This window comes from Curcuma longa, chromosome 18 (assembly GCF_044706935.1).
Source record: "Curcuma longa cultivar G26 ecotype Majalengka, Jawa Barat chromosome 18, ITB_CL_G26_1.1, whole genome shotgun sequence".
Taxonomy (NCBI): Eukaryota; Viridiplantae; Streptophyta; class Magnoliopsida; order Zingiberales; family Zingiberaceae; genus Curcuma; species Curcuma longa.
The window spans coordinates 3278633-3293250 of NC_133878.1; the positions used below are offsets into that span (position 1 = coordinate 3278633).

Here is a 14618-nt window from a genome sequence, read left to right on the forward strand (position 1 = left end):
TTCTCAGAAGGACCAAGCCATAGCAGAAGACTGGACTGATCGGGAAGGATCGAGTCGCAGCAGAAGACTAGGCTGGTCGGGAAGGACCGAGCCACAGCACAAACCCTGGGGGCCGAGGACAGAGTTGAGCAAAAGTCCAACGAGTCAGGAGAACTCAGGTGGCATCAAGTAAATTCTCTTGAGAGGAATGGGTGAGAACGCGTTCCCGAGGGGAACAATAGGCGTCGATCTAACCCAGGGTCTCACTGGAGATCTGAAGTTAAGACCCTGAGTTGGTTCCAGGAACTGACTCCGGGAACAATAAGCTTACTTTGCATGTTATTTGCTAACTTTTGTGCAGGATCGAAAAAATTGAGAAACGCAGACTCCGGAGCAAAAATGCTAATTTTTGCTATTGGAGTCTACTCAGATGATGGCTGGAGTCGACTCAAGCTGAGTCAGCAGCGTTCTGGAAGTCAACGTCATTGGTTTTCCGCCATTTGGATTGGAGTCGACTCAGACAGACACTGAAGTCGACTCAGAGTCAATTTCTATCCGACAGACTCCACATCGGACTGGAGTCGACTCAGCTAGCAACCTGAATCGACTCAGGCAGCGGATAACGAGCGGGAAAGAAAAGTTATCAGCTACGTCGACTGGAGTCAACCCAGATCTACAGTTGAGTCGACTTAGGTGCAGTATATAAGCCATGCACGAGCAATAGCCGAGACACAACCCTAACGCTCCATTCTTTCGACTCTCTCGTGCGAATTTTCTCGACGTCAGTGCTCTACACGATCCAGCTGATCCCGAAAGTCACCGCTTCACCGAGTTCGCCATTTTAAAGAGATTCAGCTTAAATTCGGTAACGTAATTAATTTAATATTTTTTGTACCAGATTTAAAATTCTTTTGTATTCGATAAACTTGCTGCCGTAAGGGGCAAGTTACTTAGTGGATTGCCCGCAGTAAACGGTCAAAGACCGTGGGCCTTGGAGTAGCAGCCTTGGGCTGTGAACCAAATAAAAATAAAGTGTCTTTTTATTTTTTTTTTGTTCTTTCATTTCTGCTATCGATTTTATAATTTTCTTCCGTGCGTACTCGAATCGTAAAATAAAAAATCATGAAAAAACGTACACACGCTATTCACCCCCTCCTCTAGCATGTGTTCTTGATCCTACATATTTGTTACAACCAGATCCAACAATAAGCTAATCAACAAGGCAAACCTATCCTAACCGAAACATAATTACAAGAACAGATTTGAAATAAATCAAATCTAAATCCTAACAACTGATCAAATTCCAATCTCATCGAATCTCAACATCCAAAACAATCAAATCAATCCATGAAATCCGATTGATCCATCCGACCGAATTCACACAGTAAACCATTCAACAGAGCCGAGATCACCAACAACATCTCAACATCTGATCAATTCAACAGCATCACTAAATAAAGATTAAACAGGTTTAAGACACTAACCTCAGATCTGGTCCAATCCTTTGCCCTAAAATAAGCTTTGATTCCACCTGTTAGGAAGTATACTGAAAAGACTAGCTCTTTTGTATATAAACATTTATGAAATAAAGTATCATGTTTTGGTCAAATGATTGCAATAGTGTATTTTGCAATAAAGTCCTCTTAATTTACATTGTAGATAACTTGGTGTCTGTGAGACACAGAAGACCATGATTATCGGTCCCTTGTGAATTATAAACTAAGGCTCACAACCAAGATGGCTTTGGACAAACCATCGGGAACGGTTGTAGTGTAATTCGGTGACTGTCTGTCTTGACTGTAGAATTACACTAGTGCACTTTGTGTGTATTGAGTAGGACCATTGAGGTTGTTCGATTTACACTGACTCGCAAATTGAACAAGACCTCTGTTATTATAATTATGCACTCTTAATCCCGATGTAATAAATGGGCACCTATACTTAGTAATTATTGCTTTGATTTACCAAAGGGTGAGATCTTTCCGTCAGATCAAATATTCTCGGTAAGTTGGGTGATGTTACTATTTATACGGTGTGCCATTAATTATAGAAGGAATCCGTGTCCCAGTAGGGCTGATGATGTCCCCTTGGAGAGCTCATAAGGATTGTCAAGTCAAATCTTGCAAGTGGACTTGGTCCGGCTGACAATAAGGTTGAGTGGTACTATTCAAGGTCTTAGATGTCGATTATTGAGTTGTCAGTGAACTCAGATAATTGACGGACATACGATATCTTAAACACGGGGAGCAATGCATAAAATAATAAGAAGGAACCCATAACGTAATTTGGGGATTGGATTGGTAGTGCAACAATGATCCTCTAGTGGAATGGATCGTTGTTGATGGATGTAGGTGTGTATTCGGGGTTGAATACGGGATCCGAAACCCATCAGAAGGCCAGATCCAATACCTCCTCGAGGTCCCCACTGTAGCCTAAAGACATCTTCAAAAGGATGCAATCAAACGGATGAGATTAGTTCTCAGCCGTCGGATGAGATTTAATCTCAACCGTTGGATGAGATTAGTTCTCGACCGTAGGATGAGTTAATGGATGAGATCAGCTTGTATCCGTGGGATTAGATCAAGTTGCATCCATTGGATCGAAATAAATAAAGAGGAATAGAAGAGAATAGATTAGAACCGTTGGATGAGATTAAGTCGCGTCCGATGGACGAGATCTCTCCGGTTCGGTTTTAATTCTCTTTGGAAGGAAGAACCGGTTCACGAGGTGAACCAGGCATGGTTCAATGAACCACACGCCCAAGGGAATAAATCAGGGCCATTGGATCAAGGGGATTAAGTTATATTAAAGAAGATTATATCGTAACCGTTAGATGAGATTAAGTTGCATCCGACGGATGAGATCTCTTCGGTTCGGTTTTATTTTCTTCTTTAATATAAAGTTGGTTCACGGATTGAACCAAATCCCATCCAAGGTGGCCGGCCACTTAAGATAAGGTTTGGAATTATTTTTTAAATAATTCTGAAAAGATCTAACGGCTAGAAACCAAGCAAGACAATCTAAAGGCCAGGATTTAAGAAGTTTCTATAATTTAGAATTGGTTCGCGGAATCAATCAAAATTAAAGAAAAATTTTGAATTGGCAAAGAGAGCTTGGTCTTGGGCGTGAGGCTATAAAAGAGGGGAGGGGGTGGACGGCAAGAGCATTCAAGGGAAGAGAAGAGAGATCGAAACGATTTCGGAAACTTCTCTTCTTCCTTCTCCTTCTTGTTGCCGCCGCACCTCCCTCTTCTTCTTCCTCCTTTTCTTCTTCTTCTTCTTCCACCGCCCCCTTCTCCTTCTTCTCTTGAGGTGGCCGAACCTCCTTCTCCAAGGTGGTGGCCGGATCCTAGCAAGGAGACGAGACAAGGCGAAGTTGCTGCGAGAAGAAGCAAGGCGATCCAAGGCATCATCATCCGGAGATTGAACTTCCTTTATTTCTGGAGGTCCGTTGTCCACCCAACGTCCAGGAAGAAGTTAGGAATACAGAGGAAGATTCCGAGGTCATCTAAAAGGTTCTGGTATGATTTATTTTCCGCAGTTTTATTTTGTACCTAGAACTAGTCGTAAACCGTAGATAGTAATTTAGGAATCGGCGATCCTGAGGGATCGATTGACTTAGTCTTTTGTAGACTTTGTCAATTGATCCAGGCGGGATAAAATTTTTGTCCTGTGGGGTTCTATGCTTTTCGGAGCGGATAGAATCCGGAACATAGGACGGAGATCCAGAACGCCAACATGTTTACAAATAACCCCCTATAATTTTTTCATATTTTACAAAGTAGGTCAAGATGATCAGATGCTCAAGCAAGGAAAAGTCCAAGCAGGTCAAGGATGACTAGATGTCTGACAAGTGACAAAGTCCAAGTAGGTCAAGGTGACCAGATGTTTAGCAATGAGAAAACTCTAGGGAGTGAACTCTAGGTAGAAGTATTAGAGGAGTGAACTCTAAGCAAAAAATAAGCCTATTAAGTCAAGTAGACTTACATGATTAGGTTTGTTTGTTTCATTGTATTTTGTAACTGTTTTGTAGGAACCTGGAGCTGGAAGAAAAATAAAGAGCAAATAAACACAACCAGACAAAGATGGACCAAGCCAGAGTGAACCGGACTTGACCTGGGTCGAACCAGTACAGTCGACCAGATGAACTCAAGTTAGGTTCGAGTCCTAGATCTCTTGATTCGGATAACCGAAAGGTTCGGTCAATCGATAAGAGATTCAATCGACCAATAAACTTGATAGAGATGAGATCACGAGGCTCGATCTCTGGATAGAGTTTGACTAAGTCTGTAGTCCACTAGATAAAGTTTTAAGTCAACCGATAAAGTTTGGATCCAACTCTATAAAAGGAGACGAAGGCTTTACATTCAAGACATCAATTCTTTATTTTTCAATTCTTTGACTCTGTGTTCAAAGAAAAGACAACAAGGCTTTGCTCGTTCGATCGAGGAAGCAATAGAAGTGCAAGGTGCTCAAAGTTTTCGAACCGACCATGTGCAAGTTTTCTTATATTTCTTATACGTTCTGTATTACTTCTTATTTGTGATTAATACAAAAGTGTAAACGGTTTCTCCGCCTTCGAAATAGTTTCATAAAGGAGATACACTAGTGGATAGACACCTCCTTTACATAGACTTTGGAGTACCAACCTTAGGGGTTGGGAACTAAGTAAAACTTTCATGTTTTCTTTGTGTTGTTATTATTTAATTCCGTTGTAAGTACTCGTCTAATAGAAGCGAAGACACGATGAAATTGAGGAAAGCGACGATCGATATTCACCCCTTCTATTGATCATCAACGATCCTACACCTGTCCATCCTTATATGTTCACATATTTACTTTAACATCTATATCTTTGTCATACTCATCTTTTGTTTATGTGCTAGTTTTATAATTCAACATTTAGCTTCATATAATATAATCACTATTTTATAAAATTTTTCTTTAAGCTTTAAACATACTTTACCTTACGATCACAAAGAACACTGATTATCTCCTCCATTTTAATCATTCTAACTATATCTTATAAAAACATCTCTATCAACTCCTTCATCCTTTTGTAAAAATAATTTTTAAATATTTAAAGCTCTCAATTATAAGTAATTTATCATCTTCTAACTTAATAATTATCTTTTTACATCTAATATTATCAAACTTAAATTATATATATTATAGTTTTTTACTTTACTGAGTATAAAATTTTACTTCTAATATTTTTTGTCAAAATTTAAACTTAATATTTAAGTCTTCACATGTCTTATCAACTAAAATAATATCATTTGTAAATACTACATATTATACTATGGTAACGTATTTTAAATGTATCAAATAAGTTCATCCATAACTAATATAAAAAAATTTAGATTTAAAGTTGATCCTTATGTAACTTTATTTTTATAAGAAATATTTTAATTAATTAATTCACTAAGAGTCTTCACTCTTATCATTATATTTTTATACATATTCTTAATTATTTTAATATACACCCGGCGCGTCGACCGCGGCCGGTCTCCGGCCGTGATTTGGCCGGAATCCGGCCGATTTCGGCCGGAATCGGACAACAGTGCCTGTTGGCCGATTCCGACCGAAATCCGACCGGATTCCGACCAAATCGCGGCCGGAGACCGGCCGCGGTCGACGCCCGGCGCCGGGCGCGTCGACCGCGGCCGGTCTCCAGCCGCGATTCGGCCGGAATCCGGCCGAATTCCGGGCGACAGCGGCGCCAGCCACTGCTACCGTGTTTCGGCCGGAATTCCGGTCGGATTCCGGTCCAATCCGGCCGAAATTCGATGCCGGAATGTGCGCCGTCGAGTTGCGGTTCCAACGGATCCGGTCCGGCTGCCGGCGGTGGTCGGACGGCGATGAACGAGCGGCGGAAGCGCGTGAATATCGGAGGAGTGCGCACGCGGTGCGTACGAATCCGGTGCTCAGGATAGACGAACTATATATATATATATATATATATATATATATATATATATATATATATATATATATATATATATAATTTCTTGCAAAACTATATTATAAGACTTTTCTAAATCAACAAATATTTCTTTTCCTGATAGTGAGATTTATAACTTTGTCATGAATAATTATTTTGTTTTCCTGGATGAAAACAATTAATGTACATAAGCGTTTATCCATATTCAGTTGACTAATATTATACTCATGTATGTTTCAATTAAATAATTATTTCTAGCAAATTGCTAATTAGTTACTATTCTCTTGAACTACCTCTTTTGTTCACGCTGCAATGTAGAATTTTTAACTCCACTGGCTTCGTATCGGGTGCAATCTAAGCACACATGTTGATAAAACTATGGTAATTTATCCTCCAATTGTGTTTATAATGAAGACGTCTTCTATGCATAACAAGTGTTTTGAATATAAAGTTTAAAGATATCATATTTTAATCGATGGAGACTCGTTTTTGTACTTTATAAATATAGATATTAATGTAACAGGATGGCACGCTTTAAAGTATCCAAGCATCAATTGTTTTTTTTTAATTAGAGAAGGAGATCTTTCAATTTCTTTTAAAACAGGTGAGATTGATGTGTGGATCAGTACAATATTTTTCTCCTCTCTTCATCCTCAAAATCAACTCTTTGCTCACAAAGCAGACAAGGTTGAGGTTGTGCAACGATAAAAGTGACAATGATACAGTGAAATAGCAACGATAACAACAAGCGTTGTTGATGTAATACTATAACACAATAAATAATGATTAAGAGTGATGGAACTGCGCAATGATACGTTATTTTTATGACATCAAATTTTAGAAAATAAGAAGATGCTGGAGCAAAATAGCTTTCTCATTGAAGTAATATTGTCATTTAGTCTTTAATTTTTTTTTCCTTTGTTAAAAAAATATTTCTTCTATTTTTTTCTTGTTAAATCTTTCTTCATTTTTTTCTCTGGTGCCTCCTTCGAGGTAAACCCAACATAAACTTTTTAGAAACGTTTGAAAGGGAAGGTTTGTCTTTTGTTTATGCATTATCACCAAAAACCAAAATATTATAATAAAAAAATTCTGAAATTAAAAAAAAAAAAAAGTTAAGGAACAGATGGAGACAAGAAACATTCCACAAGAGCCCTAGGGAGAGGCCTTCCTAGAAAACCCAGCCCCCACCAACTTTGCCATCCTCCTCTTCCCCCACGCACCCACACCCACATCCACACCCACACCCACACCTTGATCTTCCCTTCCCTTTCATGCTCCTCACACCCACACCCACACCCACACCCACACCCACACCCTGGTCCCCTCTTCCCTTCCCCTTCTCTACAATTATTTACAACAACATTTCACGTGATTTTAACTCTACTGACCAAGTCAAATCTCGGTCAAACCTCTCTCCCTCACTCCTCACTTCTTCTCACCCAAACGTTCATGATTCATGCACTGCGACTCCAATGAGATTGTTGATTTCTATGAAAGTGAAAGGACACCACACAAGCACACGAAGAAAGAGAGAAAATTCGACTCAAAATCTTGCTTTAATAGCCTATAAAATTGCTACACTCTTATGCAATGCGAATAATGTTTCTCTGCCTTTCTCTATATAAATACGATTCCTCCTACTACAGTCCGCAGCAGCAGCAGGAGGAAGCCATGGAGCTCGACGAGCAAGGCTTCTTGGAAGAGCTATTTTCCCTGCGGAAAGATGGATGGCTGGACCCCTCCTTTCCTTCCGGCATCTCCGAGTTATTCGCCCCAGCTGACTCGGGCGCCGGCTTCGACTGCTTCCAACAGAGCCCCGTCGCAGGCGCCGCCGCAGCGCTTGTCGCCCCCACCTTCACTGCCTTTGACGCCGCTGTCCCGGCGGAGGCCGGCTTCGACTACTTGAGCGACGTGTACTGCCCGGTCAGCGGGTACGCAGCCGCGCCGGAGAACCAGTACTCCTCCTCCGTCCGGTCGACGCTTGACGACGGAGACCTCAGCCTGGTGCACGGCGAGGGGCAGAGTGCGTGCAAGGTGGAGGTGGTGCAGTCGGCGGCCGAGGCCGGCACCGCCCCGCCGTTGGTGTTCGACCTGGGCGGGTGCTCGGAGAGGAAGAAGAAGAAGAAACTCGAAGGGATGCCTTCCAAGAACTTGATGGCGGAGCGGAGACGGAGGAAGAGGCTCAATGACCGGCTATCCATGCTCAGATCCGTTGTCCCCAAGATTAGCAAGGTGCACCTTTCTTGTTCGATGAAATGCTGGCAAGACAACTTAATTAACATTTCAATTTCACCAGATGGATAGAACCTCGATTCTCGGGGACACCATCGATTACATGAAGGAGCTACTCGACAGGATCAAGCATTTGCAGGAGGAGATCGAAGCCTCTCCTGACCAACCCAATATGCTTAGCATCTTCAAGGAACTAAACTCCAACGAAGTCTTAGTGAGGAACTCCCCAAAGGTACACAACATACTCTCTCCTCTTCTGCTTTCATGTTCACCATACAACACGATCTGAATCTTACTCTTCCAGTTCGACGTCGAGAGGAGAGACAACGAGACGCGAATCGAGATCTGCTGCGCCGCCAAGCCAGGCCTCCTGCTCTCCACGGTGAACACCCTCGAGGCGCTTGGGTTGGAGATCCAACAGTGCGTGGTCAGTTGCTTTAATGACTTCGGAATGCAAGCTTCCTGCTCTGAGGTAAATTTATTCCACATATCGCACACTTTTTGCGTCTGTTAATCCTCTGAAGCAACTGATGAACTTTGGGCATGGCTCGCAGGAGATGGAGCAGAGGGCGGTGATGAGCGCCGAGGACATCAAGCAAGCACTCTTCAGGAATGCAGGATACGGAGGAAGGTGCTTGTAGAAATACAATCGACCACATGAACCAGATTTTCTCATGTTCTTGCTCTTGTAAATCTCCATAAAATCTGAGAGCGAGAACTTCATGAGTTTTCAGATGACCAATGACCAAACCAAGTGGTTCATGTTCTACTCATCCTTTTGGTCAAATTGAGCATTGATGTTCTACTTTTTTCCTTCATGAATATTTGTTGCCTTCAATTCTATTTAAGATTTGGGACCATCCATTATTCGAAGGTTCGCTATTCTAGAGAAGATCTGGAATATTTAAACATGAACAACCTAACTTCCAGGCCACTCAATACTATCGTATCATATTTAAAAGGATTTGTAGATACTACTTTACTATTATTATTTAATTTTTGTTGCTCAACTTCCTTTCTGAAGTCAAGATTCTAGGCATTATGGTACGGGAGATGTTGTCTTACCCTTTGGCCTGGTGTCGAACCAGCTACCTAATCCCATATATTTTATTTTATTGTTCTCTGTTTTTAATGGTCTTGTAAGAATAGTCCAAAATGTGATGTCTTCTCCAACACATGGTCGCTCAGCACAGCAGTAGTGGTTGATACCTCTGCGCGCGCGAGAGAGAGAGGTCACAGAACCTGCACCGAGATTTATATAACATATCACGTCGATGCTGTCCGAGTGTACAATATTTCTATTGCGTGAACAAGGATCAAGAATGTAAGGACCATGACCCTGTTGATCAACGTATGTAGGACAATTTATCATACCGCCACAATCCGACGTTTATGCTTTCTTTTATTTAGGTGGGTATGTTCTAAATCACGAAAAAGAAACCACATTTACCAAGCGAAAGAGAACCTTTTTTAAGTGTGATTTTCCCTTCCTCTCGTCATCATCAAACACAAAAGAGATAGCAAAAACAATGCGCAAGAGATTCATATGGAAATGATACGAGCCATTTCAAAATAATCTTCTTTAACTAGGATATGAGAGTTTTCAAAATTAACCACTAAACCCTAAACTACAGGGGAAAAAGAAGAAGTGAAAAGAGAAAAACATGTCGATGGAGATGTTGCTTTGGTCTGTGTTTGCTATCGTTTCTTATTCTTGTGTGCTTGTACTCTTGTGCCGAAATGGTTAGCTGGTAAATTTTAGACAGTAGCTAATAATTGAGGGGAAGGCTTGGCTCCTTAGCCTGAATTAGGAACATGATATGTTTTAATTCTTTCTCTCTCTGCTCTCTGATCTCTACTTTATTTAAGCAGCAGCCAAGAGTCAGCAATGGAGGATGCTGCCATGGTTGTCTTGTCCCTTGGCCATTGCAGGTAGCTGCTGATAGAACCAACTTAAAGTTGCAGAGTCGAAGTTTTAAGGGATTTTTAGTAAGCTAATTATGACATTTTGGCCCTACTTCTGAAGGAAAAAAAAAGGACAAGTGAATTTCATTCGAAAGATTTCTGTTGAATTCGGTTGCATGATGAGCATTGATTTTGCCCATTGCATTAATCACTTGCCTTGCTTAAGGTGGATAAGGTGGGGTGTACCTAGTTTAACCACACTGAATTTTTAGGGAAGAAGAGGATTTCAATTTTGTTCTGAGGAGCTCTTTCTCATTTTTCCCAATAATGGAGAACCAATAGAGAACAATGAGTAAGAAATTATTAGGACAAAAATTAAAAGAGGAGTGAGTTTTTCTTGTTATTTTTTTAATACTGTAAAGGGCATCGTGTGTGTATATATATAAACGACATCCTATCATATTTTTTATTTTAAAAATATCCTTTCTAAAAATACCAAGCGTTGGGCAAAATTGATAAACATAAAATAAAACTACTTCTACTTGTTGAAAAATATTATATACATAGCATCGTTATATATAAAACAAGTTATTTTCAACTCAAAATTACTCAAATTTAATAAAATCAATCCAATTTTACCAAATTCACTTCAATACTATTATATCAGTTTGTTCAAAATTTCTATAATATATAGTAGTTTTAATCAAAACTAAAATATCAAGCCATCATTAATTAGGACTGTGCAATTGATTCCCTTCCCACTTAGTGTCATATGCTTGGTACGCGTAGAATAATTTATTCTATAAAAATTTTAAATTTCTGTCATATCTTGTACTTACTGTTTCCTGACTATGCATGCATGTGTTTTAATAATTAGTATTAATTATTGTTGTTTTATTTCTGTTGTACACGTTTACGAAACGTGTAAACATACGCATTACATCGGACGATCCCAAATATATTAACAAGCAATCTCACACTCTTTAAGGTAATTCAAATGGTTCTGGATATTATTCACCTAATCCGTTATACTAACTGTAGTATTTGCCACTATGATTGGATCTAATGGTCTTAATTTTCTTGCTTAGTTGATTTTCAACTTCAGATTTGAAAATCTTGAACATGTCTAATGATTGTGACGTCTCATAAATAAGGTATAAATAGTTATATCGTGAGTAGTCATCTATAAAACTAATGAAACATGTGTGTCCGTTCTAAGATGCCTTAGGGAACAGTCCATAAATGCTTGTATGTTTAGTTTCAAGATGTCATTACATCGGCTTGTACTCTTATTCCTCTTGTCAGTACTCTTTCCCTTAACATACTCTATGTAGACCTTAAAGTCTGACATGTCAAGGGGAATCGAGAATTTCATATGACATCAACCTTTCTAGGCATTGTTTGAAAATATATCATAAATGTTTTTGCCATAACATGGAGGAATTTTCATCAGTAAATTGTATTTCATACCTATGTTATGCAAAGTATGTTATCATTAGTAGAAGTTAAGGTGTTTAATTTATAAATCTTATCAATTAAGGAACTATTGTCAATCAACACTAAATTTAAAATAATACTGAAAACTCAATTTTCATATGAATAAGAATAATCTGATTTGTCTAAATAACAAATAGAAATTAAGTTTTATCTAAAAGATGGTACATAAGATATATTATCCAAATTCAGAAAAATATTGGTTACTAAATAAAGCATAAAAATACCTATGGACTCTACTTTAGTTTTTTTGTCATTCCCCGTATAGATATATCTTTCACCATCAAGAGACAATCGACTCTTCAGACAACTTTGCATAATGACACTTATGTGAGTAGTAGCACCGGTATTAATCCATCAAATATCATTAGGCACAATCGCTAAATTTACTTCTGAACTGATAAAGTTAAAAAGTTTATCTTTTTTTGCATGGCAGTTGATGTATTTGAGGCAATCTTTCTTCATGTTGTCCTTCTTTTTGTAGAAGAAATAAGGAGAATTTTTATCTTGCTTCTTTTGCTCTTAATGCCCATGAATCTCATATTCTACAATTTATTTACCTTTGCTTTTGTTATTAGTCCTCTTTCTTTTGCTGATCAAACCTTGATGAGTAGATGTGAAATGAGCATTTTCAGATGTATCTCATCTCAATCTCTCCTTCTCTTATACACATTGAGCAATAAGCTCATTTAATATCCATTGCTCTGTTTGAGTATTGTAAGATATCTTAAAAGAAGTAAACTATATAGGCAGAGACATCAAGATAAAATGCACTAATATATTCTTTTTTATTTCGAGTTGTAATACCTTTAGTCTTATGGTGAGATTAGACATCTCAATAATGTACTCACGTATATTACCCTTCCCATTGTACCACATGGACACCAACTTCGATAGAAGTGTGATCATCTCGATTTTTTTTAATGTGAATCGGTATAAAAAAAATGATAATTGCTTTAGGAAAGATTTTGCATCCTCCTCTTCAATTTTTAAGTCCTTTAGTGGTTCCAAAAAATAAAGTGAAAGTTTCATGATGCTCGGATGCAACTTAATCTCATCTAACGGTTCTAATATAATCTCCTTTAATATAACTTAATTGATTCGATTTGATCGCTCCCACTTATCAAACTAAAAACCGAACCAATCTCGTCCATCGGAGACGACTTAATCTCATGTTCAATGGATAGAGTAGCTACTGGTTAGGATCTAAATCTCATCTGACAGACTAGAACTAATCTCATCCGTTTGATTGTATCCATTCCACTAGAGGATCATTATTGCACTACCAATCTAATCTCCAAATTACGTTATGGGTTCCTTCTTATTATTTTATGCATTGCTCCCCGTGTTTAAGATATCGTATGTCCGTTAATTATCTGAGTTCACTGACAACTCAATAATCGACATCTAAGACCTTGGATAGTACCACTCAACCTTATTGTCAGCCGGACCAAGTCCACTTGCAAGAATGCATAGTCCAAGTCCATACAGTTTAAAAATATAGTAACATATTCTTTCCAATTGACAAAGTTTGATCCAGTTAATAGGGATATAATACTCATGTTAGCAGTTATAGATTGCACTGAAAATGAAAAGAGAAAATTATTATAAACTCACAATTAAAGCCAAGAACATTGAAAGATATGTAAGAAATTATGTAGTAAAAGAAAACATGAATATGGATGGGCTCTTAATAAGATACCAAATACAACATTAAATTTTAATCTTTAGATTAAAAATGTAATTTGTTAGCGGCACTCTCTATTATAGCTCAAACCTTAGTTGGTTACACAATGTGCCTTCCTTTGGCCGACATATTATATACATAATTGATACTTTATATGAGTTATTTACATGTTCATAACTCACAACAACCTTAATTAGTCACTTAATATATCTTCCTTTACGCCGACATATTATATCTATGACATAAATAAATAAGAATTTGTTCTTTAGTTGTAAGCTAGCTAGCCTTAAACATATATCTGACTTAAAAATAATTTTTCTTTAGACTAATTAATTTTAGCACAGATATACGTCTATTGATACAAGTGCACTAAACCTACCTATGGTGTCTTTCTTTGAACTGACACAATAGTTCAATTTAGTAGTACGTGTATAGATAAATTCAAGAAAAATCTTAGAAAATCTAATCAGATAAAAGTAATCTACTCCACTGATAATTCCTAAGTGGTCTTGAGTGGAAACCCAAGCAGTGGAGAGACAAGGTTTAAAATCCTAACCCTAATCCAATTTAAAATGATGGCTTTCAAGGAAAAAATGACGGTGGTTACCGTTATTCTTCGTGTTCTTCACGAAAAAATATGAAAACCTTAAAAACATTGCTATCCTGATTTTTTTCTTTTAAAGATTTCTTATGAACAAAAATTATTTTGCGCTAGAAAAATTAAATCTACCATAGAAATAATGAAATCGATGAAAACTCTAACTTTATTGCTATCAAATTAAATTTTCTGATGAATAAAAATTATTTTACGCTAGAAAAATTGAATCCAACATAAAAAATGAAATCGACAAAAACCCATAACTTTATTTCTATAGAATCAAGTTTTCAATGAATAAAAATTATTTTATGTTAGAAAAATCAAATCTAGCATAAAAATAATGGAATTGACGAAAAACACTAACTTTATTTCTATAGAATCTAGTTTTTTGACAAACAAAAATTATTTTACACTAGAAAAATCAAATCTAGTATAAAAATAATGAAATCGATGAAAAATCCTAACTTTATTGCTATAGAAAATGACAAAATAACTATAGCTTTGATACTAGTTGGAAAATTATTTTCCTAACCTCATGAATTCTAAAACATGTATGAACTTGTATAAAGGAAAATAAAATAACAAAAGATCTAGTTACATCGAAATTTATAGAAAAATTAAATACAAAAGGAAGATGATGAACCTGATTGTAGTGGAAAAGCTATTGTCCTTAAGGACAATGGGGAGCAAAGAGCTTTTATATCATCAACGAATCTAGTAATCCTATGAAAGAAGAGAGAGAGAGCAAGAGGTTGATCTTCTAAAGGAATTAGAGTG

The 14618-nt window shown here is 37.7% G+C and overlaps 1 protein-coding gene across 1 annotated transcript; it reads left to right on the forward strand.

The window, feature by feature from the left end:
• The first annotated feature begins 7560 nt into the window (after positions 1-7560).
• Positions 7561-9049, forward strand: LOC141812232 (transcription factor BHLH3-like). Its single transcript, XM_074700281.1, has 4 exons — positions 7561-8157; positions 8222-8389; positions 8462-8629; positions 8712-9049. The coding sequence occupies exons 1-4, from the start codon at positions 7597-7599 to the stop codon at positions 8796-8798; spliced, it is 984 nt and encodes a 327-aa protein (XP_074556382.1). The 5' UTR covers positions 7561-7596; the 3' UTR covers positions 8799-9049.
• The last annotated feature ends 5569 nt before the right edge of the window (positions 9050-14618 follow it).